This window comes from Esox lucius, chromosome 12 (assembly GCF_011004845.1).
Source record: "Esox lucius isolate fEsoLuc1 chromosome 12, fEsoLuc1.pri, whole genome shotgun sequence".
Lineage (NCBI taxonomy): Eukaryota > Metazoa > Chordata > Actinopteri > Esociformes > Esocidae > Esox > Esox lucius.
This window is the reverse complement of record NC_047580.1, coordinates 1,062,099-1,088,175: the sequence shown is the minus strand read 5'-3', so window position 1 is coordinate 1,088,175 and position 26,077 is coordinate 1,062,099. Positions and strand designations below refer to the sequence as shown.

Genomic DNA, 26,077 nt, shown 5'->3' with positions numbered 1-26,077 from the left:
AGGAGACTGTAAAGAGTGATTATATGCTAAAAACTCAAGGGGCACTATGTATTTGCAATTGTTGCTGGCTGTTTACTCCGCCGCCATCTACAGACTCTCCTGAAAATGTCCTACAATACATTCACTGCGGCGTATAGAACAGTTTTGTTTTTATAGGCCAATATGTATTTCATATCCACTGAGTTACATTGTGGCCAATGGGGTGGGTGGAGTAAAACACCAGCAACAATTGCAAATACAGAGTGCCCCTTGATTATTTTGCACATAAACACTCTATATAGTCTACTAAACATTTCCTACATACATTCACTGCGGCGTATAGAATTGTTTTTTCTGTATGAGTCAATATGTATTTCATATCCATTAAGTTACATTGTGGAAAAAGAGGGTGTGGAAATATTGTGTTGCTAGATGTAGCACACCGTTCCTGTGATTATTCATGATTCATGATTAGACAGGTTTGTCTTACTCTACACATTCTCCTGGACATTTCCTACACTGCTTTCTCTGTGGAATATTCAATAGTTTATGAGCTATGAGGCAATATGTATTCCATATTCTGTTATTGGCATTGTCTGAATTTTACCCTTGAACGTGTTTTAACACCCACCTTTTATCGAAATTCCTCTTAAAAATTATCATATTTGAATTGTTGTCAATGTTTTGAGAGGTACATGTTTTCAAACAATTAATAAACTCAACTTATCTCCAACATGCACTGGGAACAAGTCTGACTTACTGCCGGCAATGCGGACCAAGCTCCTGCTTCGGTCCTACAGGGACCTGACAGCCCTTAGCAAAGGACCCAGGACCCCATATTCCCGAAGCACTCTCCATAGGATGCCGCGAGGGACACAGTCGAATGCCTTCTCCAAATCCACAAAACACAATCTCCGTTTTTAAGTAATTCGTTGGTCTCTTTTATTTTGAAAGATTCCAGATTTTCGTGACCCGGAAGTGTTTCTTTAATGTTGCTCACAAGACGCTGATTGATATAAGACGTTGATTCTTATGTTTGTATGCTATTAGATAAGGTATGTATACCCTAGGCTAGCGATCGCTTAGAATATGTGTATTTATTTACTAATCCAATAGCTATTCGTATTCTGTCTGTAAATTGAGTTTACACGCTAAATTGAAATATGAGAAAAATTTGTTGGTAACGGCTAACGCTTGTGGGTAACGTGAATAGCTTTTGAGTGCACCGGGTAATCAAGAAGTTAGCTAATTAGTATTTCTTTCGTTCTTTCTTCTTGCTAACATCTCCAATGTGGACCGAGATCATTTTAGCAAGCCAGTTTATTCACCCACATTGTGGAGTTCAGTTTAGTGACAAGCCCTTACTGCTAGTAACCTAGCTACTATGTTGATGTTGTATGTTTTTGCTACTGCTATCTGCTATTCAATTTGGTAATAAGCTTGTACCCCCTAATCATCATACTTTTTTTTTTTTCTTTACGATCCAGACCATCTTATCTGTTTGGACAAGTGTGGTGAAACGGTGTGGACATTGAGAAAAACATGGATGAGGAGATGGCTACAGATGTGCCAAAAATTGTAACAGAGGAAAGTAATGATTATAAGGAGGATGACGACAACTCAAAGAATGATTATAGCGAAGTCAATGATGAGGAACTTAAAGAACAGGCAGGTGTGGATTCCAAAAAGCAACAACAGACAGTAGGCAGTAAATGTTTGCCAGGAATCGTGTATATAGGTCATATACCACCAAGGCTAAGGCCCAAGCACATGCGCAACATGCTAAGTCTGTATGGAGAGATTGGAAGGATATTTCTACAGCCTGAAGGTGAGAATGCAATCACTACAGCCTGCCATTATCACATTCTCTCAGACAGGATTTATGTTTTACACTAGTCTATCATCATTATAATACCTGTCATCCTCAGATCGGTCTGTGAAGAGAAAGAAGAAGAAAGCTGGCACTAAGGTGACCAGCTTCACTGAAGGCTGGGTGGAGTTTAGGGACAAGAGAGTGGCCAAAAGAGTAGCAGCTAGCCTCCACAACACACCTATGGGTAGCCGTAAAAGAAGCCGCTTTGTCAGTGACCTCTGGAACATAAAGGTATTTTGGGGTCTCTGTTGACTACATATAGCCTTATAATAACTTTAAAACACTGTCACAATACTATAAATCCCATATTAATAGAAACTTTTATACCATGTTCAGTACCTCCACAGGTTCCAGTGGTGTCATTTGAGTGAGCGATTAGCCTATGAAATGACTGTGCTCCAGCAGCGCCTCAGAACTGAAATTTCTCAGGCCAAACGAGAGACCAACTTCTACCTGGCCAATGTGGAGAAAAGCCAGAACATGGACAAACTAAGGAGAAAGAGGGAGAAGAAGGGTGAGAACATCAAAGAAAAGATGTGGGACTTCACCCAGCGACGTACAGAGGACGAGATTCAGATTAGTCGCCTCCGTAAACAGACCACGTCCAAGAAGAACCTGCTGAAGGCCCAGGAGAAGGCCAAAGACATCCAGAAGAAGTCCCAGTCCAACATATCTCTGTTGGCAAAGATCTTCAACAGCAGCAAAGCCAAGGACTAAACCCATTACAGCGGTTATCAAACATGGGATCACGCAGACTTTGATTTATTCAAGATTATAACAACAGCCATATTTAGGAACAAATAAGTTTTTGTTCTATACAAGGCTGAGAGCATGGGTTCTGTCCTGGCATACAGACTCAAGGGAAGAGGGGTTTTCCAATCAGTAATATTTTTGAGTGAATGAATTAGATACTTGGACTGCTTCTTTGTTTGCTGTGGTGTTAGCAAATTAAAAACTATGATGCTAAAATAATATTCTCAGCATCATGGAAAACAGTTGTTGATATGTTATGTAATACATTTAAGTAAAACAATATGAAAATAATGAAATAAAAACAAATGTACACATAACCAACCAAGCATTGATGATTTACAATATGTTTATAAATGACTTTAAGCCTCCTGATACAGGTTATAAAATGAACCGAGCAGTTGGTCCATAGCATTAATAGACCAAATCCAGTTCATAAACTGTCCTTAGAAAAATTTATTTAAAATGAACTAATGTCAGCTGCAAGGCTTGCAATTGAACAATAAACCATAACTATAAAAAAAAACTTCAAATGTGTTCATGTAAACCACAGAATTTGAGTACACCAGAAGTACAGTAATAAGATACGTCTTGGTTCCTTTGACCTTGATGTGACTCATTTTACACAAAACTAAATCAATTTAAATACTTATTGGAGTGGGATAATATATCTGCTCATCTGTGCTCCACAAAGCGATGGATAGAGGGCTAAAAATCCATCAAACCCACAATTGCAGTAATAATACCACAGTATAGAAAGAAGCCTCTTGCAATTACTGTAGATGTTAAGCATTCTTAGTGCCTTCTTAGTGTGTGCAATGGCAGTAATGGGAACAAAGAAGTAAACAAACATAGCTGTGGTAGGTTTTATTAAATCTGAACTAAGGCATGTATCACTTTCATCCCAAGAACACAGATTTCTCCAGACCATCCTCCACTTTAGTGTACTCCAGGTGAGATTTGTAATACATGCTCTTGTAGTGTGGGCTGTTTCTGACATACTCCAAGTACTCCGGAGTTCCAGGACAGATAACGTTGTCTGCCAGCAGTATGGAGCCTTTCCTTAGCAGTTGACACCCCTAAGGAAGAGTCAAAGGAACAATTCTCATAAACTCTGGATTGTAGGTCACAAAACAGGAAAGGGTTAGCCAGCTACCTTTCACTGTTGTTTAAAGTACATGTCCAGGTTAACTGCAAACATACAGAATACACATGAGTGGTTTGTAACATACTACTGTACATGTTACACATACTTGAGTATAACATTTATAAATAGCCCAATAATAATAATAGTAGGGCCTACTAGTGTGCATTATTCTATTATTATGGAACTAGTACTAAAGTAGTACTTAAGTAGTTTTTTCAGTAGATTATTACTTAGTAATAACGTTAGTGAATTACATATCTAAATAACATACATTATAAGTTCAATTTATTTTTAACTTTTATTAAACCAGTGAAACACTAGGTCTTATTTACAAGTGTGCCCTATGAACATTAATCCAAGAATAAAACAACAATTAAATACAAAATACATAGAATTTACATACACACTGACATTATTCATCTGAATTAAAACAAACACATTTCTTACAATACAAATCTAACACCTTTTTTTTAATTGACACATTGACACCAAGGCATCCAAACAAAACTCCAGTTAAATACTATTCCACACATGAGGTGCTTTATATGAAAAGGCAGAACTACCCAACTCACTAGTTACAAAAGGTGTCTGTAACACTAACCAACTCTGTGAACTTGTATTGTAGCCAGAGGATCTAGGTGTCAACAGAGATGTTAACTATAGGGGGAAGCCTGTGGAGTAGGGCTTTATATACAAAAATAGAGTAATGAAGGGATCCAGACACGTTTCTGGTAAAAGATGAAGTGATGAGTTTTATAATTGTCTGATGTAATAAAGTGAAGGGCACTATGATAAACTGAATCAAGCAACTTCAGAGTAGAATTGTTCCACCGACCTTTAAGTACAGTAGGCTATAGCAGTTTATTACCTCTAAAAGTTTGATATCAGGGAGATAACGGTCCTTCCAGTGGTCTAAGAAGACAAAATCGAATGTTTTAATCCCAAACATCTCACGCATTTTAGGGATCATATCTCCAGAGGCTCCTTCCACCAGACATACCTGTCAAAACATCAAGTGAGTTATAATAACATACTGTAGATATGTCTAAATTAACTGTTTAGGGTGCATAGGGCACACGGCATCATCAGCAGGGACTCTTCACATCCACGCCACAAACTGTTCGCCCTCCTATCATCAGGCAGGCGGTACAGGTCTCTTCATTCCTGCACAAGCAGGCTCAGGAACAGTTTCTTTACAGCTACTATAACCCTGCTGAACTCTCTGACCCAACACTAACCATATCCACCTGCACACTGCTTAGTACTGCCTCTCAAGGACCTTGTTGCACTACTCTCGTTGTACAACTGGACTGTGACATGCTCTACAAAGTCTGATAAGGACGTTTTCAGTTGTTACATGTACGTGTCTACCTCGGGGACTTCATTGCTCCTATCTTTGCATTTCAGTTGCACATGTTGTCCCTCTATTACTCCCATCACCTTGTTGTGAAGCCCAGCATATTCAATGACCTGGCGAGCCACAGCGGCAAAGGCCGGGTTGAACTCAAGGGTAATGAGCTGGGTGCCAGGGGGCAGCAGACGGGCAATACGCACAGTGGAGTAGCCACAGTACGTGCCGAGCTCCAGGGCTGTGGTCGGACTAACTTCACACACCACAGAATCCAAAATTGACCCTGAACACACAGATGGAACAGTAGTGAGAAATATATAACAATCTATTGCTTGAGTAGGTTCCTAGGTAACATGCAGCATATTAATACCAATATGGAAGTAACAGGTGTGTGTTTGAGTGTGTCAAATACCGTTCTAAGCATGTGCATTCGTTCAGATGTGTTATTGACCCAGAGATCAGGAGAACTCTATCACTTCACATTTAGGACTTAAGTCTTAGGACAATTCTCTCAGTGTGTTAAGTTTAAGAGTCTTTTGATTTATTCCAGTTATTTGTGGCAGAAAACTTAAATTAATGACTGCCAAAGGCCACGATTTCACAAAGTTAGTGTGGGTTTCAGGAGTGTTCAGTGTGAGATATCTACCAGAGTGCAGATTAAATGAAAACCATGTGTTTGAAACAAATCAGTTTATTCCATTCTAGCCAAGCCTATGAGCCTTATCCTCCCAAAGTAAGAAATACTGTACCTTTCTCATCACCCACATTCATTGCCCATTCAGAATGCCTGCAGAAGTAATCAATTGTAGATATGACACTCTGAGGGTCTCCTTTCATTGCCTTCTCCTGAACTGCTTTTAGAAGTCGCTGGATTTTAGAGCAAGAATTAGGGTTTAGAGTGAGAATAACAAAAAAACTACAGTAGAAACCACTAACACTATTAAAGGTAAAAAATAACAAACATATTCTGATTTTATACAGCTCCGGAAAAATTAAGAGACCACTGCACCTTTTTGTTTCCCTTCCAAAAAAGTTGAAAAGGAAGGTTTTGAGTGAGGAACAGAAGGGTTGCAGTGGTTTCTTAACATAAATATACAACATATGTATACACTGATCAGCCATAACATTATAACCACTGACAGGTGAAGTGAATAACAATGATAATCTCGTTAACATGGCACCTGTCAGTTAGTGGGATATATTAGGCAGCAAGTGAACATTCTGTCCTCAAAGTTGATGTGTTAGAAGTAGGAAAAATGGGCAAGCGTAAGGATCTGAGCGACTTTGACAAGGGCCAAATTGTGATGGCTAGATGACTCTATCAGAGCATCTCCAAAACTACAGCCCTTGTGGGGTGTTCCTAGTCTGCAGTGGTCAGTACCTATCAAAAGTGGTCCAAGGAAGGAAAAGCGGTGAACCACCAACAGGGTCATGGGCGGCGAAGACTCATTGATGCACGTGGGGAGTGAAGGCTTGCCTGTGTGGTCTGATCCAACAGATGAGCTACTGTAGTTCAAATTGCTGAAAAAGTTAATGCTGGTACTGATAGAAAGGTGTCAGAACACACAGTGCATCGCAGTTTGTTTGTGTATGGAGCTGCATAGCTGCAGACCAGTCAGTGTGCCCATGCTGACCCCTGTCCACTGCCGAAAGAGCCTAGAGTAGACACGTGAGCATCAGAACTGGACCAAGGAGCAATGGAAGAAGGTGGCCTACTCTGAGGAATCATGTTTCCTTTTACATCACATGGATGGCTGGGTGCATGTGCATCACTTACCTGTTGAACACATGGCACCAGGATGCACTATGGGAAGGAGACAAGCCGGCGGAGACAGTGTGATGCATTGGGCAATGTTCTGCTGGGAAACCTTGGGTCCTGCCATTCACGTGGATGTTACTTTGACACGTACCACCTAGCCCTGATGGCATTGGCCTCTTTCAGCAGGATAATGCGCCCTGCCACAAATCAAAAACGGTTCAGGAACACAACAACGAGTTCACGGTGTTGACTTGGCATCCACATTCCCCAGATCTCAATCTAATCGAGCATCTGTGGGACAATTGAGCAACAGGTCCGATCCAAGGAGGCCACACCTCGCAACTTACAGGACTTAAAGGATCTGCTGCTAACGTCTTGGTGCCAGATACCACAGCACACCTTCAGAGGTCTGGTGGAGTCTTTGCCCTTGACGGGTCAGTGCTGTTATGGCTGCAAAAGGGGGACCTACACAATATTAGGCAGGTGGTCATAATATTATGGCTGATCAGTGTATATACAGCGCCGGAAAAAATTAAGAAACCACTGCACCTTCTTCTTTCCTTTCCAAAAAAGTTGAAAAGGAAGGTTTTGAGTGAGGAACAGAAGGGTTCAATTTGCAGTGGTCTCTAAATTAAGGAAAGAAAAGGGTGCAGTGGTCTCTTAATTTATATATATACAGTATATACTACCATTCAAAAGTTTGGGGTCACTTAGAAATCTCCTTGTTTTCCATGAAAACATACATCAAAATCTTTTTTAATAGGAAATATAGTCATTGACAAGGTTAGAAATATGATAAGTAACGTCCTTTAAACGTTGCTTTTCATCAGGGATTTACAGACTTGCAGACCTTTGGCATTCTATTTGTCAATATGTTGAGGTAATCTGAGATTTCACCCCATGCTTCCTGAAACACCTCCCACAAGTTTTTGGCTTGATTGGCAATTCATACGCACCATACGATCAAGTTGCTCACACAACAGCTCAATAGGGTTGAGAAGACTGCTGGCTACTCCATTATAGACAAAATACTAGCTGACTGCTTCTTCCCTACATAGTTCTTACATAGTTTGAAGCTGTGCTTTGCGAGATGGAGTGATAGCCTTCCTTATTCAAGATCCATTTCACCCTGTACGTATCTCCCACTTTACAACCACCAACCACCCCCAGACCATCACAGAGTCTAACCATGCTTGACATATTGAGTCTGCATCTGACTAATGTTTTTCTTTGTGTTCTGAATACCTCACACTTAGTGAGGTCCATAACACTTTTTTTCCCTATCTCCCTCTGCCCAGTGTCTGTGTTCTTTTGCCCATCGTTATCTTTTCTTTTTATCGGCCAGTCTGAGGCTTTTTCTTTGCAACTCCACCTAGAAGGCCAGCATCCTTGATTCGCCTCTTCACCGTTGACGTTGAGAATTGTGTTTTTTGTGGGTACTAGCTGCCAGTTATGGACCTGTGAGGTGTCTGTTTCTCAAACTAGACACTTTGATGGATTTGTCCTCTTGCTCAGTTGTACACTGGGACCTCCCACTCCTCTTTCTAGTAGGGGTGAACAGTGGAAAAAAAGATGCAAAATTATTAGCTAGCAACCAGGAACCCAAATCTAACGTTAAGACTAAGAATAATGTCAAACTCTCAGTGCTTTTTGGAACAGATGATTCAATTTTTCATATTATTATTCGGAACATCATTCTCTATCGGGTATTGGTGCGAAAAAACTTTCAGACCGGTGAGCAATTGCAAAATGCTGTAATTGTTTGTTTTACTGAAAAAATCCAACCTACTGTATGCTTTAAATACATCGGCAATGGGCAAAATGTATTACTTCGAAATAAATTAAAATATGTTATGTTTTGCATGTTTTTTTCTACTTTACCCAAATCGTACTGGACGTAACTTAAAGGTTTTGGTACGTACCGAACCGTGACCTTTGCGTGCCGTTACACCTCTACTTTCTAGTCTGGTTAGAGACAGTTTGCACTGTACTGTGAAGTGAGTAGTACACAGTGTTGTACGAGATCCTTAGTTTCGTGGCAAATTCTTTCATGGAATAGCCTTCATTTCTTGGAACGAGAATATTCTGATGAGTTTCAGAAGGGCCATTTTGTGCCTGTTTATTGCTTCTTTAAACAGCACAACAGTCATCAGCTGTGCTAACATAGTTCCAAAATGGTTTTCTAATGAACAGTTAGACTTTTAAAATTATTAACTTGGATTAGCAAACACCATGTGACATTGGAACACTGGTTGCTGATAAGGGGCCTCTGTACGCCTAAGTAAATTATAAATCAGCCGTTTCCAGCTACAATATTCACTCACAACCCTAACAATGTCTACACTGTATTTCTGGTCAATTTTATGTTACTTTAATGGACAACGGACATTTGCTTTTCTTTTGAAAACAAGGACGTTTCTAAGTGATCCCACATTTTTGAATTGTAGTGTATATACAGATATATATTGAAATAAAAGATAGTGAATAAACATTTCTTCTGAAGGGGTGAAAGTTACAGGTCACCTGGGGTCGGGTGGATCGTGTCAGTGTGTCAAGTGTCTTTTCAACGATGATGTCATGCCAGAACAGCGCACACCACCCATTGTATTGCACAACTGCAGGAATCAACCAGGAGTACAGGCCATAAAGGACAACTGCTCCCACGCTACACACAGTCAGGAAGGACAGCAACATTCTGGGAGGAAGAGACCAGACTCATGTTAGTAAGAGAGGGTATTGACTGTGTCATCTGTCCTCGGCCTGTACTAAAATGTATTTATTTTATGTATAGTTTTTGCCACTGATAAACACAAAAAAGTAAACAATGCAAAGTGAAAAATAAAATATTCTAATTGGCATAAATTATTTGCAAAAATAAAACAGAAAAATACAGTTTTTACCCCCTTTGTTGTGACACAACTGAGTAAGTTATGCAATTGTCTTAGAAAGTCATGTACAGTGGGGCAAAAAAGTATTTAGTCAACCACCAATTGTGCAAGTTCTCCCACTTAAAAAGATGAGAGAGGCCTGTAATTTTCATCATAGGTACACTTCAACTATGAGAGACAAAATGAGAAAAAAATCCAGAAAATCACATTGTAGGATTTTTTATTATTTTATAGAACCCTCTCTCCCAGGAGACGACCTCTCCTCTGCCGCTTCCCTCCGCCTGCCACCTCTCCTCGTGGAGTTTGCGGGCACGGTCGAGAGGACTGCCTTACGGATTTGGCTGCCCCTACCTCCTCTGCCGACGCCGAAGAGGATATGTCCTATAAGTGAGAGCGCTATGCCTGACATACAGCGGGATGGCCTAATGGTAAGTGCTCTCGGCGCTCGTTCTGTGGACCTGAGTTTGCCTCCTGGCCCAGCTCCTCTTTTTTCTTATCCCTTTCTATATCTGCCCTCCTTGGGCCGTGTCTCTTCCTCTCCGGTCGAGCTCAGCGGCAGTAGGGGCAGAGAGGGTATTTGAGCTTTTCCTGACCAACGCCCCCCAACTACAGGCTCTTCCTCTCTCAGAGCGTTATTGGAAGTGCCGTCATCACTGTACCATGTCAGCCTGGCTCGATTGCCTGGGTTATCTAATTCAGTTTCGCTCAGCCCCCCCACCCCCTTCTCGGGAATAGTGGAGATGGTGATATCATCACCTGACAGAGGGTCTGCTCTCCTGTTGGAGGTAATGGAACTGTGGAGCAAAGGAGGGATCTCTGAGGCCCTGGAGGATCTCATACAGGACTGTTTTTACTCCCGTTACATCCTGGTTCCCAAGAAGACGGGACGAGTGAGACATATCTTGGATCTGTGCAATCTGAATGCACACGTAGCCAAACGGCTGTTCTGTATACTCACCACTACTCGCCTGTTGGAAGCCTTCCTACCAGGAGATTTCTGTGCGAGCATCGACCTCAAGGATGCTTACTTCCATGTCCCGATCGTTTGCAGGCACAGGAAGTTTTTTCGATTTGCCTTTCAGGGCAAGGTCTACGAGTATACGAGGAATCCATTCGGTTACGCTCTTGCTCCGCGCACCTTCTCCAAATGCTTGGAGACGGCACTGGAGCCCCTACGCAGGGAAGGCATCAGGATTTTAGCCTATCTGGACAACTTCCTAGTTTTAGCCCCGTCCCTGGAGCTTGCCAGAGTACACACTTTCTGAGTGGTGTCTCTTCTCATGAATTGGAAAAAGAGTGCTCCGAAACCAGCCCAGCAGGTTTGTTACCTGGGTCTGGTCATGGACACATGCACAATGAAAGCGTGCATTTCGTACGCTTGTGATCTTGATTTGCTCTCTGCCCTCAACCTGTGCCGCCCACCCTCCAGGTGTTTGGTTCGAGCTGTCATGTCCATCTTGGGCATGATGGCAGCAGCGCATGCAGTGGTCCCTCTGGGTCTACTGCACATGCGCAGCCTGCAGGCCTGGTTCGTTCACAAACGGGTTGACCCTGTGCGCCATTGGAACCGGACCTTATCTCTGCCATTACACACTTGTAGCAGTGTTCTCTTAAGCTGCTCTACCTTAAGACTGCCTTGCTCCTCGCTTTATGCTCTGCTAAGCGAGTGAGCAATCTCTGTGCACTCTCTGTGCGCCCAGGTTGTCTGGTTATCAGAGAGGACTTAAGCTTCGCTACATTGAGACCTAACCTGTCCTTCGTGCCTAAGGTTATCACCAGCTCTTTTTGATCTTGAGTTATCGAATTACAGGCCTTCTTCCCTCCTCTGCACGTGTGTGATGAGGATGAGAAGCTCCACTGGTACGTACTCTTGCTCTGTACTTGGAGCGCACCAGGTCTATGAGACTGACTCCCCAGCTGTTTATCTGTTATTCACATTCCCAGGTGGGTCCTCTTTCTAAGCAGCGTCTCACATGTCTCACATGAGCAGGCAAAACACGTCTTTTATTTTTTAAGAGATTCACATTCAACTGTAGGTCATAACAAAATGGCACAATCATTAAAAAATCATGGCAACAAAGAAAAAAAATGACCTCTGTTCATTCCTCTGTTCAAGTCTGCATACCCTTCGTTCTTAATACTGTGTATTGCCCCCTTTAGCAACAATGACAGCGAGCAGTCTTTTGTAATAGTTGTCAATGAGGCCCCAAATTCTTGCAGGTGGTATAGCTGCCTATTTGTCTTGGCAAAATGCCTCCAGGTCATGCAAAGTCTTTGGTCGTCTTGCATGAACCGCACGTTTGAGATCTCCCTGGAGTGGTTCGATGATATTAAGGTCAGGAGCCTGTGATGAACCTTCACCTTTTACTGCTGTAACCACTGGAGGGTCAACTTGGCCTTGTGCTTAGGGTTATTGTCGTGCTGCAAAGTCCAAGAGCGTCGCATGTGCAGCTTTCGTGCAGAAGAATGCAAATTGTCTTGCCATCAATTTTCACAAGATTCCCTGTGCCTTTAGACCTCACACACACCCAAAACATCAGTGAGCCACCACCATGTTTCAGAGTGGGGATAGTATTCTGTCCACTATAGGGCTTGTTGACTCCTCTCCAAAAATAGCGCATGGTTGTGACCATAAAGCTCTATTTTGATCTTGTCACTCCAAATTACAGTGTGCCAGAAGCTGTGGGGCGTTTCAAGGTGTTGTTGGGCATATTGGAACCTGGCTTTTTTGTGGCATTGGCACAGTAAAGGCTTCTTTCGGGCGACTCGACCATGCAGCTCATTTTTGTTCAAGTATCGTCGTATTGTGCTCCTTGAAACAACCACACCATCTTTTTCCAGAGCAGCCTGTATTTCTCGTGAGGTTTCTTGGTCCAACTGACCTTGGCTTGGTATCAAGAGGTCCATGAACTTTCCACTTCTTAATAAGTGATTTAAAAGCAATGACTGGCATTTGCAAGGCTTTGGATATCTTTTTCTATCCTTTTCCATCTTTAAAAAGTTCCATTACCTTGTTACGCAGGTCTTTTGACAGTTCTTTTCTGCTCCCCATGGCTCAGTATTTACCCTGCTCAGTGCATCCACGTGAGAGCTAACAAACTCTTTGACTATTTATACACAGACACTAATTGCAATTTAAAAAGCCACAGGAGTGGGAAATTCACCTTTGTCATTCACAAAATTGCCAATTGGGGGCACAATTAGAGGTGCCTGACTGCAGAGGTGCCTTTAGGCATCACTGTGTTGCTATTTTGATTGTCCCTTATTAGAGGCAGTTGCCCCACATTGACTCTAATTGGGGACCCTATTTAAGTTGCCCTTTTGGACTATCAGTTGGTGGACTATCATTCTTTAGGGTTAGCGGTCTGTTTGCTGCTCTTCAGTTTTGGTTGGTGGCGCTCCTTTTGTTTCTTTTGTGGGTTTGAAAAAATATAAAAACGATGTACTTCAGCTCTGCGCCTCATGTCCTGCCTACCCACAACCGTGACAATATGTTGTCTTGGTACTATTTTCTATTCAACATAGGGTTTAAAGGATTTGTACACAATTGCATTATGTTTTTTTTTACATTTTACACAGGATCCCAACATTTTGGCAAACAGGGTTGTAGAACTAGTTGACATTATGGAGGTTTTAGTGTTGCAATATAATAACATATGGAAAAATCCAAGCGAGGTGAATTGTTTTAAAAGCCATGAAAATGAACTGTCAGGTCATAACATCGGCACCATAAAATTCAACCAAACGTTTGGCCCAAAAGTCCTGGTACTCAGGCAGTTATTCCATATTTCAGTGCTACTTAGCATATTTGCCTTTAAAGGTCCCCTGCATCGAAGAAATTAAAATGGGGAACCCTGTACAGGAGAAATAAAATCTTGCTTGTTTTCTTTTTGCAAAATATGACATGTTTTCTTTGGGTTAATTAAGATCCAAAAGCCACAAATCCCTGACCAATTCTCTCACATTACTGAATAACAACTGGAACATTGGAGTTGAAGCACTTAAAAGGGCCATATGTAAAATGTTTACTAGCATGCAAATTCCAGCATAAATGACCAAGAGACATCTGCAGTTAATGTTGTAAGTGTTAAATATTTGTTTCTATAAAAATATTTTGAGTGCCTAAGATCAGGGGATAAAATGAACCTTTTTTAGTCACCAGTAACTGTGGCTGGTGGATGAAAATTTTTTATCAGCCACTTTTATTTTTTAACATGACAAAATATGTTTTACAAAAACTGAGTGTTCGATATCTTTTGTGCATGTGCTGCATAAAAACCTGTCCTGGATACTCCTCCATTCAATGTAACATGGCAGTAATTTTGAAAACAATAGAAAACCATCACACACTCTCCCTGCCTCAAACAACCATTTACTGATCTCTCTCTCCCAAACACACACACACATTTTCATACACACTAGTGATGGGCATTCCAAGTCGGTTTGGTGAGTTGGCTCTTCTTGCTCAGTACACTTGAAAGCGCTAGCTCATTTGGATCCCGAACTGCTCTTCGTTTAAAATAATGATAAATAATCCCAAACAATGACAAAAGCGCAAACCTTCAATGTAAAGGCGGAAAGTAGCTTAGAATTACATTAGAGTATGATTCTGAATGTTCAAAGAAGATACATTTTACCTGGCCTAATGTTTTTTATACTGACATTACCCTACCACAAAAATGCACGTGGAACAAAGATGCACTCTAACCTCTTTTTATTGATTCTGCAATGCGGATATACAATATTTAGTGAATAGGTTTTCACCATATCATAGTTAGAGTATGATCCCTTATACACACACCGCAGTCTTTGTCTAACACGTACAGTACAGTACTGTCTTTCTCTCTCATATAAACCAAATAAACACGTCTACTAAAGCCCAGGTTGACTTTGGACTGATAAACCTTGTTATCATGCTAAATCAAGAAAATAATATGTTAATCGAAAAAGGTACGGGACATGAATAATGTGCAGAGGTAATGAGCCTGTTCTTTTTCTCTTATGCACCTTTCATTGAGTAAATACTGGTGTGCAATGAGCTTCTATGTTGTTGTATTGATGGTTTTGTCAGGTGAATTGATGTTCTTTCGTTAAGCAAGCCCATATAAATATACCTGAGCCCAGAGGCACCGCTAGGATCACAATACATTCGGGGCTTAGCCCACCCTCCCACCCCACCCAGGACAGAAAGTATAGGGTTTTGAACATTTCAGTGTACATGCTAGCAGCCTACACATCTACATTGTCATAATACCCCTCCAAGAACTGCCACCTTAACGTGGTGGAGGGGTTTGAGTACCCGAGTGACCCTAGGAGCTATGTTGTCTGGGGCTATATGCCCCTGGTAGGGTCTCCCAAGGCAAACAGGTCTTAGGCGACGGGTCAGACTAAGAGCGGTTCAAAACCCCTTAATGAAGAATTCAATTTTGAGTACCGTGACGTCGCCCGGTATGGCGCAGCCGGGGCCCCACCCCGGAGCCAGGCCCGGGGTTGGGGCTCGAATGCGAGCGCCTGGTGGCCGGGCCTTCCCCCATGGGGCCCGGCCGGGCTCAGCCCGAACGGGTGACGTGGGGCCGCCCTCCCGTGGGCTCACCACCCACAGGAGGGACCATAAGGGGCCGGTGCAAAGAGGATCGGGCGGCAGTCAAAGGCAGGGGCCTAGACAACCCGATCTCTGGACACGGAAACTGGCTCTAGGGACGTGGAATGTCACCTCGCTGGCGGGGAAGGAGCCTGAGTTAGTGCGTGAGGTTGAGAGGTTCCGATTAGAGGTAGTCGGGATCACCTCTACGCACGGCTTGGGCTCTGGAAACACACTCCTTGAGAGAGGATGGACTCTTCACCACTCTGGAGTTGCCCATGGTGAGAGGCGGCGGGCTGGTGTGGGTTTGCTCATAGCTCCCCAGCTCTGCCGCCATGTGTTGGAGTTTACCCCGGTGAACGAGAGGGTCGTTTCCCTGCGCCTACGGGTCGGGGATAGGTCTCTCACTGTTGTTTGTGCCTACGGGCCTAACGGCAGTGCAGAGTACCCGACCTTCTTGGAGTCTCTGGGAGGGGTGCTGGAAAGTGCTCCGACTGGGGACTCTATTGTTCTACTGGGGGACTTCAACGCCCACGTGGGCAACGACAGTGACACCTGGAGGGGCGTGATTGGGAGGAACGGCCCCCCTGATCTGAACCCGAGTGGTGTTCAGTTATTGGACTTCTGTGCTAGTCACAGTTTGTCCATAACGAACACCATGTTCAAACATAAGGGTGTCCATCAGTGCACGTGGCACCAGGACACCCTAGGCCGCAGGTCGATGATCGACTTCGTTGTCGTCTCATCTGACCTGCGGCCGTATGTCTTGGACACTCGGGTGAAGAGAGGGGCGGAGCTGTCAACTGATCACCACCTGGTGGTGAGTTGGATCCGATGGCGGGGGAGGAAGCTGGACAGACTCGGCAGGCCCAAGCGTACTGTAAGGGTCTGCTGGGAACGTCTGGCCGAGTCTCCTGTCAGAGAGATCTTTAACTCCCACCTCCGGCAGAGCTTCGACTGGATCCCGAGGGAGGTTGGAGATATTGAGTCCGAGTGGACCATGTTCTCCACCGCCATTGTCGAAGCGGCCGCTCGGAGCTGTGGCCGTAAGGTCTCCGGTGCCTGTCGAGGCGGCAATCCCCGAACCCGGTGGTGGACACCGGAAGTAAGGGATGCCGTCAAGCTGAAGAAGGAGTCCTATCAGGCCTGGTTGGCTTGTGGGACTCCTGAGGCAGCTGACGGGTACCGACAGGCCAAGCGGGCTGCAGCCCGGGTGGTTGTGGAGGCAAAAACTCGGGCCTGGGAGGAGTTCGGTGAGGCCATGGAGAAGGACTTTCGGCTGGCCTCGAAGAGATTCTGGCAAACCATCCGGCGCCTCAGGAGAGGGAAACAGTGCCCTACCAACGCTGTTTACAGTAGAGGTGGGCAGCTGTTGACCTCAACTGAGGATGTCGTCGGGCGGTGGAAGGAGTACTTCGAGGATCTCCTCAATCCCGCTGACATGTCTTCCATTGAGGAAGCAGAGGCTGAGGGCTCAGAGGTGAACTCGTCCATCACCCGGGCTGAAGTCACAGAGGTGGTCAAGAAACTCCTCGGTGGCAAGGCACCGGGGGTGGATGAGATCCGCCCTGAGTACCTCAAGTCTCTGGATGTTGTGGGGCTGTCTTGGTTGACACGCCTGTGCAACATCGCGTGGCGGTCGGGGACAGTGCCTCTGGGATGGCAGACCGGGGTGGTGGTCCCTCTTTTTAAGAAGGGGGACCGGAGGGTGTGTTCCAACTACAGGGGGATCACACTTCTCAGCCTGCCCGGGAAAGTCTATGCCAGGGTTCTGGAGAGGAGAATACGGCCGATAGTAGAACCTCGGATTCAGGAGGAACAGTGTGGTTTTCGTCCGGGCCGTGGAACACTGGACCAGCTCTATACCCTCTACGGGGTGTTGGAGGGTTCATGGGAGTTTGCCCAACCAATCCACATGTGTTTTGTGGATTTGGAGAAGGCATTCGACTGTGTCCCTCGCGGCATCTTGTGGAGGGTGCTTGGGGAATATGGGGTCCTGGGTCCTTTGCTAAGGGCTGTCAGGTCCCTATACAACCGAAGCAGGAGCTTGGTCCGCATTGCCGGCAGTAAGTCAGACTTGTTCCCAGTGCATGTTGGACTCCGGCAGGGCTGCCCTTTGTCACCGGTTCTGTTTGTAATTTTTATGGACAGAATTTCTAGGCGCAGCCAGGGGCCGGAGGGTGTCAGGTTTGGGGACCACACGATTTCGTCTCTGCTCTTTGCAGATGATGTTGTCGTGTTGGCCCCTTCTAACCAGGACCTTCAGCATGCACTGGGACGGTTTGCAGCCGAGTGTGAAGCGGTGGGGATGAAAATCAGTACCTCCAAATCCGAGGCCATGGTCCTCAGTCGGAAAAGGGTGGCTTGCCCACTTCAGGTTGGTGGAGAGTGCCTGCCTCAAGTGGAGGAGTTTAAGTATCTAGGGGTCTTGTTCACGAGTGAGGGAAGGATGGAACGGGAGATTGACAGACGGATCGGTGCAGCTTCTGCAGTAATGCAGTCGATGTATCGGTCTGTCGTGGTGAAGAAAGAGCTGAGCCGCAAGGCGAAGCTCTCGATTTACCAGTCAATCTACGTTCCTACTCTCACCTATGGTCATGAGCTTTGGGTCATGACCGAAAGGACAAGATCCCGGATACAGGCGGCCGAAATGAGTTTTCTCCGCAGGGTGGCTGGGCGATCCCTTAGAGATAGGGTGAGAAGCTCGGTCACCCGGGAGGAGCTCAGAGTAGAGCCACTGCTCCTCCACATCGAGAGGGGTCAGCTGAGGTGGCTTGGGCATCTTTTTCGGATGCCTCCGGAACGCCTTCCTGGGAAGGTGTTCCGGTCCCGTCCCACCGGGAGGAGACCCCGGGGAAGACCTAGGACACGCTGGAGGGACTATGTCTCCCGGCTGGCCTGGGAACGCCTCGGTGTCCCCCCGGAAGAGCTAGAGGAAGTGTCTGGGGAGAGGGAAGTCTGGGCATCCCTGCTTAGACTGCTGCCCCCGCGACCCGGCCCCGGATAAGCGGGAGAAGATGGATGGATGGATGGAGATTTTTTATTATTCTTTTTTTTGGTCCGTTTGAGATCCGGGGCTAACGACGCCACTGCCTGAGTCCCATATCTTTTGCAAGCATGATGACGTCCTACTCTCTTCGGTGTTACATTGGGTATAGAAAAGAATCACCCCCCTTTAAAATAATCACATATTGTTGCTTTGCAGCCTGAAATGAAAACGGATAAAAAAATTAAATAATATTCAGCTGTATTTACAACTTATAACATACAAGTTAAAGATATAATACCAACTTGTCAAAATTACAAATAAAAAAATGTAATCTCTGAGTTGGAAAAAGAATCACCCCCTCCTAAAAATGACTTGTAAACCCAACCAGGTGTAGTAATCACCTTCTCAGTAGCACACAAAGCGAATTGACTTTCAACTGTGATAAGTTGTGGTCATTTTGATTAGCTCAGCATGAAACAAGCTTTTCCTGAAGCATTTCAGTCCTTGGTAGTGCAACTGAAGAAAACAATCAACTACGGGTGGCAAGGCATTGTCAAAAGATCTCCGGGATAAATTTGTGGACAGGCACAAGTCAAGAGATGGATAAAAAAATAATTCAAAGGCTTTATCAGTGCCTAGAAGCACAGTGAAGTCTATTATTAAGAAGTGGAAGGTATTTGGTACAACACAGACTCTCCCTGGGTTAGGACGTCGCTCCAAACTGGATGAAAGAGCCAGGAGGAAACTGGTCAAAGAGGCTACCAAGAGGCCTACAGCAACTCTGAAGCAGTTGCAGGAATTCATGACAAAGAGTGGTCTTTGTGTGCATCTGACAACAATATCACAAATTCTCCACAAATGTGGCTTGTATGGGAGGGTTGCAAGAAAAAATGCAACACTCTTCAAGAAAGGCCACATGCAGTCACGACTGAGCTTTGCCAAAACGCACCTTGAAGATTCTAAGGCCACGTGGAAAAAGGTGTTATGGTCAGATGAGACTAAAATTGAATTATTTGGCCTCAACGCCAAACGATATTTCTGGCAAAAATCCAATACAGCTCACCATCCAAATAACACCATTCCTAAAGTAAAGCATGAAGGTGGTAATATCATGTTAGGGCATTGTTTCTCTGCAGCAGGGACTGGAGCACTTGTCAGGATAGAAGGAAAAATGGATGGGGCAAAATACTGTCAAATTCTTGAGGAAAATCTGCTGTTCTCTGCAAGAAAGTTGTCAATGGGAAGAAGATTGACCTTCCAACATGACAATGACCCAAAGCACACAGCAAAACTGACCACACAGAGGTTGAAGGAGAAAAAGGTGAATGTCCTTGCATGGCCTAGTCAGAGGCTGGACTTAAACCCCATTAAAAAATCTGAGGAATGACTTGAAGATAGCAGTCCACAAACGGTCACCATCAAATTTAACTGAACTTGAGCAGTTGTGCAAAGAAGTGTGGTCAAATATTGCAACGTCTAGATGTGCAAAGTTAGTAGAGACATATCCCAACAGACTAAAGGCTGTAATTAAAGCAAAAGGTGATTCAACAAAATACTGACACAAGGGAGTGATCCTTTTTCCAACTCAGTGATTGTTTTTTTATTTTTTTATTTTTTTCTGACATGTTGGTGTTATATCTTTCACTTGGATGTTATAAGTTGCACTGAGTAAATATAGCTGAATGAAACAAAAACTGTGTCTGTCTTCATTTCAGGCTGCAAAGCAACAAAATGTGATTATTTTCTATACCCACTTTATATTGCAAATGCCAGTCGATCATGTTGTGGGGATGACATAAGAGAATGACTGTCAAAATATGGCTAGGGATGGGCACGGTTAGTCGAATATTCGAATTACCGAAATTAAGTTAGTATTCGAGTACTTGTGTGTATTCATTTTTGCCCCTTTTGTTGTTGTTGAAATTAGTAGTTCTGTACAGGATTTTTCTCAACACTATTAAAATTCAAATCTAGATTCATTTAAAATACGATGATATAACTTCACATAAAAAATGTAATGTTTCTAAGTCTTTTTTATAGCATGTGTTCCTTCAAAGGTGTTTTTGTTTACAATCGTTAATCAGTGCCATAGTGGTGTGGAGCCCAGCCAGAATGCTTAGTCTACTGTTAGCATGTGGATGAAAGTAAACAAATTCAAGGGAAGATGTAATATATTATCGGAATTAATTGTTACCTATGAGAATTGTTTGGCTACAAAACGCTACATATAGTTAGGCTGTGGAGTGCAGAAAACGGTGCGTTAAGCAAATAACTTATAGCTGGCTAGCTGATTAGCTCCTCTAGAGTCTAGACTTATACATCCAATAAACTAATTGTTATGTGTGGAAAAATATTGTTTTCTAGTTCTATATCTGAGTTTTGCGAATGTACAACACTGCTTCCTCTATATGTGTGCTCGCTCTTTTGTCACATTAACGGCCAATGAGAATAACACAATCTCCTTCGCGCGTTACGTAGTAGCACCCAAGTTGTATCCGTAGTTTTACAAAAACATGTATTTCGGGTATACGAATACATATATTGAAAAACAACAAATAGTATTCGGATAAAAAAGTAATGTCCAATGCACATCCGTACTTTAAACTCAAAATAAATGAATGTATTATGTTGGGATTTTTATTATTTGTATGATTTTTTTAAAAATGATTTTTCCATTAAAATGGAAACATAGCTTGCATAAATACTCAACCTCTGTGGTGTGGAAGCCCCCAGTTGATACAGATGAAAGAAATTGCCCTAATAAAGACACAATTATTTAACCATTGGCCTTCATCTGTGAACTATTATAGTTACTGTTTTCCACCAGTTTTGAAGCAGCATTGGCCAGGCTGTGAACCTGATGGAAGATGAAGACCAAAGAGTATTTTGCAGACATTACAGATATAGCAGAAGAAATTAATCGATTAGGGAAAGAATACCAAGTAACAATATAATATTGTAAGGTTTGGATATGCCAGTATATGCTGTCCCTCAAAACGTAGCATTCAAATAAGGAGTCTCTGAAATGTCACTGTTGCCCGACCTAACCTCGATTGTTTTGCACTGTGTTTTCGTTGTTACTACTGGACACATGCCACAGAGTCCTGAATGAGAAACTACTCTCTGAAACTACACCACTGTCTGGTCTCGTGATTTCACCATCCTGCTTCATTCATTGGTCCAACTCATATCATATACCCATGGTTGATGAGTTGATAGAGCGCCTGGGTAAACCCAGCTACATTACGATTCTCAACCTTATAAAGGAGGAGTAGCTGGAGGTCCCACACAAGCATGCCTTTGTCACCCTGGATAGGCCATTCCAATATGTCTGCCTCACTTTCTGCAGCCATCTGTCCTTCACCATGGCTTGCATAGATGACGACATCACCCACATCAAGGACTGGGAGGACCACCTAGAACAGGGAGCACACTGTGTTGGCTAGCATGGAGGCAGCTGGGCTCACCGCCAATACAAAAAAGTGACACCTGGGCATGGTTCATTCCATGGTACACCACCATTGCTGCAAATCTGATGGACCTCTCTAAAAATATCTGCCCTGTGAAGGTAGTGTAAGGATTTGAGAGAGGGAATTATTCGCCGGCTGAAAGAGTTCGTGTTCAATGCTGGTTGTAAGAGCCCCTGATTTTCAGCAGACATTCACTGTCTAGATGGATACCTCCGAAACCGGACTTGTGACGTTATTCTCCCAGGGGGACGGAGAGCACCCCATCATGATCAAAAGAAAAGGTATGCCACCATTGTGAGGAAAGCAATAAAGTGGACATGAAATACTTCCTCCTGGGGAGACGGTTTTGGCCGGTCACGGATCATGCCCCACAGATGTGGATTGCCAGCAAACAAGACAATAACATTAGGAGAATATCTGACGCTCTGTGGTCCACAGGTCAGGAAAAGCCCATGGCATTCCTGATGTGCTGACTTGTCTGAAACACCGGCACACCCCTCTGGGTTATCGGGTGGGAAGACATGGTGACCAGACAGGGAAAAACCTGCCCAACAGCCACCTCTCCTGGGGGAAGGGGCCAGAGTATTCCCAGATTGAACACAGCTGGGCTCACTAATTACTTTGTTTCTTGATCTATTTAAGGATAGGACACACATGCCTGCGAGGAGGGAGAGGAGCAGAAAAGGGGGAAAAAACGGCAGTGAAGCAGAGGGAAATGAGATGAACACTTCAAGTTAGGACAACGAAGGACTCGCATCCTCATATTTCTAGTTATTGAATTATGTCGTCCCGAGTGCTAATTTGTTCTCACCCTCCACAAGTTAACAGTTCTCAGTGTTTATTAGTCGGTAGACTCTGGATTGCCATTACGCTACATTCTTTGTTCAGTTTTTTTGCAGTTTTTGTGTTGTTACTGTTGTTTGACTGGACCCATGCAACAGAAGACCTGAATAAGAAACTACTCTCTGAAACTACGCTACTGTCTCTGGTCTTGAGATATCACTGTCCTACTTGGTTTATTGTATGGGATAACAGCAAACCTGTTACAATACCTACCTGAAAAGATAAGCTATTTCTGCAGCTGGGTCTACAAAATATTAACTTTTGAATACCTGTGCAAATAACCTATTTAGTTTTTCCAAATGAATATTTCCCAAAATAAAAACTGTCACATTACATTAATTGTGTTTGAGTTTGTGTTTTAAAATCAAATATATCAGAACAGAAATGTAATGTACCATTTGTAATTCAGTAATGAGAGAATTGGTCAGGGGTTTGAACACTTTTGGAAGGCACTCTATTTTATGTGCTATATGGATTGCTCATTTATTAAAATAGTTAAGTCAAACAACATGATTTTCATTGTAATCTCAAGCCCCTTCTCCCTGGCAGCTCTCTGGGGCCTCCCTGTTGAGAACCGCTGCTATGATGCCATTTAAACTTACCAAGGCCTTCTGTACTAGCGCAAGCAAAATAAAAAATAAAAACAGTTACATTTTTACTGTAAATTTGGTGTACTATAACCCCAAATTCAGTGCATGTTTGTCTAAATTATTTTAGTTTAAACGTGCAAGCTTGTATAAATTAAATTAGTTTATTATTGTTGAAACATTGTCATTAGAAACAATTGTAAATGCATGTGTTTAATGAAATTGTAAAATGTATGAATCATTATACAAAATTGAATGATATGTTTCATTATTGTAGGCATTTAAAGCTGTCTAATTAGTATTCTAGTCACATCAAGTGAGGCAAAGTTGAGAGTAACTGGCATTGCAACACATGTATTGTGACACAGTTCTTAATTCTGCACTTCAAGACAATACTTAAGCAATATATGGCAAAACAATAAATCTAGAAATAAGCAAAATTCCATGGCTTATGTTAGAGTGATGCATAATTAAAAAATAACTTTTGGAATCACTGATTCCAAAAAGGTTAGATTAGTTTAGATTAGGTTAGACTGGTTAGATTAGGTTAGATTAGATTAGAATACATTTATTGTCAAAAATGTTTGGTTCACATGTAACAACTCTTCTTCCCAAGGATCCCAACTGTACACAGCATATAATAAATACAATGTTTCATAACACAGTTATTTGTCAGCTCTTTTATATCACTGCCTTGCAAAGTCTGATAATATAAGTTTTCTGTAGTTACAGGTATGTGTCTACCTCGGGAACCTCACTGCTGTAATCCTTGCATTTCAGTTGCACATTCAATTTGTCTTCACTGCACATTTAGAATTGCCATCGTACTTGAATCTTTCAGTTGTTACATATGCATGTCTACCTTAGGGACCTCATTGCTGCTATCTCTGCATCCCGGTTGCACATGCTACCATACTTCTTCAATTTGCCTTGATTGCACATTTAGAATGTCATTGGCATAGAATTTGCATTTGTACCTGCACAACTATTTATCTGCATCTTAACAGCAGACTTTCAGAGGACTTAATGAGGACTTCAGCACTTACAGCATAAAGGTGCCAGAGTAAATTAAAGTGAAGACGCTACAACAGTGCAAAGGGCTGTGAGGGCATAAAAAGCTATAGGAGATAACAGCAAAGGCAGCAGTTGCAGAAAAAATTTGAGGAATCTGTCCTCTGAGTCCATATTAAAACCTGACGAAGATTGCACAGTTGGGCGAAGTTAAAGTTTAAGGATTAATAAGATCTGCAAATTGCTAAATGTCATACAAATAAATTATGTAATTCCAAATTGACATAACATACATTTTCTTACATGTCAGCTGTCTTTCCATTCCTTAACATCTACTGAACTACAACAGGCTCATAGAAAGCAATATCAATATAATGCATCAAAGAGAATACAGGAAAACTGTGGAATATCACGCAAAACAGAATTTCTAGAGGCATAAGTATCTTACTTCCTGCTGCTGCAGTTTTCACACTCAGAGCTTCTTCTCCACAACCTCTTGCTTTTATCCTTTCTTGCCTTTTCTTCTTTAGCCCTGACTACAGTATGGCGTTTCTCTTTCTGTCTGCTCCGCCCCCCCCCCCCCCCTCCACCCCCCCCCCTCTCTCTCTCCTGGGCAGCTTTGATGTGAGCTGAAAGGAATGTGCAGCTATAGGTCAAACTAAAGAGCTTGGCTCAGACACACACACACACACACACACACACACAGTAACAGTCACATAACACCACGTAAGCTCTAACACACACCAAGACAAAGAGAGAGAGGCTAATCAACAGACAACTGTTCAGAGTTTTAAATCCCTCTTTTGCCAATAATACAATCATCCTTCTCTCTCTTGCTTCCTATTAATGTCCCCCTATCTCTTCCTATACTCTTTCAGCTCATCCTTCTTTCCACCCACCTTTTTCTAAAAAAATTCACACATGCTTGAGAGTACATAAAGAGAAAAAGCCGTAGGTGAGCCAAACATGTGTAGTCTTTTGTCATAGTCATGCTAAAAAGAAAGAGCTTGAATGAAGGGAATTTGAATATAACTGAATACAGCAAATTTAAAAACCTTGTTAAAATTACTTGAATAATGGAGTGGAAATGGTAGGATTTTTAGACCACCAAACCCTGAGTGACCTTATGGGCTTACAATGGAAGAGCCAAAGGCTAGAGAGAAACAATATCATTCTCGCTTTGGTAACTGCCAAATGCAATCTCCATCACCCATGCATATAAATGCTCCCAAACGCATCAACACAAACTGGAAACACACTTAGCTAATTTGTATGGTTGGCCATAAACATGATAGAATGACAGATGCTACAGCTTTATTTAATATGAAGCTATTTAATATGAATTAAATAGCTTGTGTGAGTTCTACTCCCACAACAGGCTAGTATGAAAGTGTATGCACTAGCTATTGTAATTAGCACAATTTCACTTGATGTAATTGCATGTGCTAGACAACAAAATAGGGATAGAATACACAATATGGACAGATTACCCAAAATGTACTGAGTTGAAAAATTTATGTACAACACAATACACACTACCGTTAAAATGTTTGGGTCACTTGTAGAAATAATTAATATAAATAACTAATATAGCTGGAAATGGCAGATTTTTTATGGAATATCTACGGGTATATATCTAAGGTCCCTTTATCAACAAACATCAGTCCTGTGTTCAAATGGCACATTATGTTTGCTAATTCAAGTTTATCATTTTAAATGGCTGACTGATCATTAGAAAACCCTTTTGCAATCATGTTAGCACAGCTGAAAACTGTTAAAACTGGCTTTCATTAGACAAGTTCAGTATCTGGAGTATCAACAATTGTGGGTACGATAACAGTCCTCAGCT

The 26,077-nt window shown here is 42.8% G+C and overlaps 2 protein-coding genes across 4 annotated transcripts; one reads left to right on the top strand and one right to left on the bottom strand.

Moving 5' to 3' along the window:
- Positions 1–944: 944 nt before the first annotated feature.
- On the top strand, positions 945–2,922 carry abt1 (activator of basal transcription 1). Of its 2 annotated transcripts, NM_001304006.1 has the most exon segments (5): positions 971–1,034; positions 1,467–1,807; positions 1,908–2,083; positions 2,189–2,451; positions 2,453–2,918. In NM_001304006.1, coding segments are annotated over 4 exon segments (747 nt in total). In that variant the 5' UTR covers positions 971–1,034; positions 1,467–1,521; the 3' UTR covers positions 2,475–2,918.
- Positions 2,923–3,201: 279 nt separating this feature from the next.
- Positions 3,202–24,785, bottom strand: comta (catechol-O-methyltransferase a). 2 transcript variants are annotated; one of them, XM_020044374.2, is made up of 7 exons: positions 24,677–24,785; positions 21,658–21,733; positions 9,383–9,554; positions 5,850–5,967; positions 5,190–5,383; positions 4,618–4,749; positions 3,202–3,681 (listed from the first exon to the last, which is right to left on the bottom strand). In XM_020044374.2, the coding sequence occupies exons 3-7, from the start codon at positions 9,551–9,553 to the stop codon at positions 3,502–3,504; spliced, it is 795 nt and encodes a 264-aa protein (XP_019899933.1). In that variant the 5' UTR covers position 9,554; positions 21,658–21,733; positions 24,677–24,785; the 3' UTR covers positions 3,202–3,501. The 2 variants fall into 2 exon arrangements, with proteins under 2 accessions (XP_019899933.1, XP_010867286.1); XM_010868984.4 differs by lacking the exon at positions 21,658–21,733 and having other exon boundaries at positions 3,208–3,681; positions 24,677–24,784.
- Between the last annotated feature and the right edge of the window lie 1,292 nt (positions 24,786–26,077).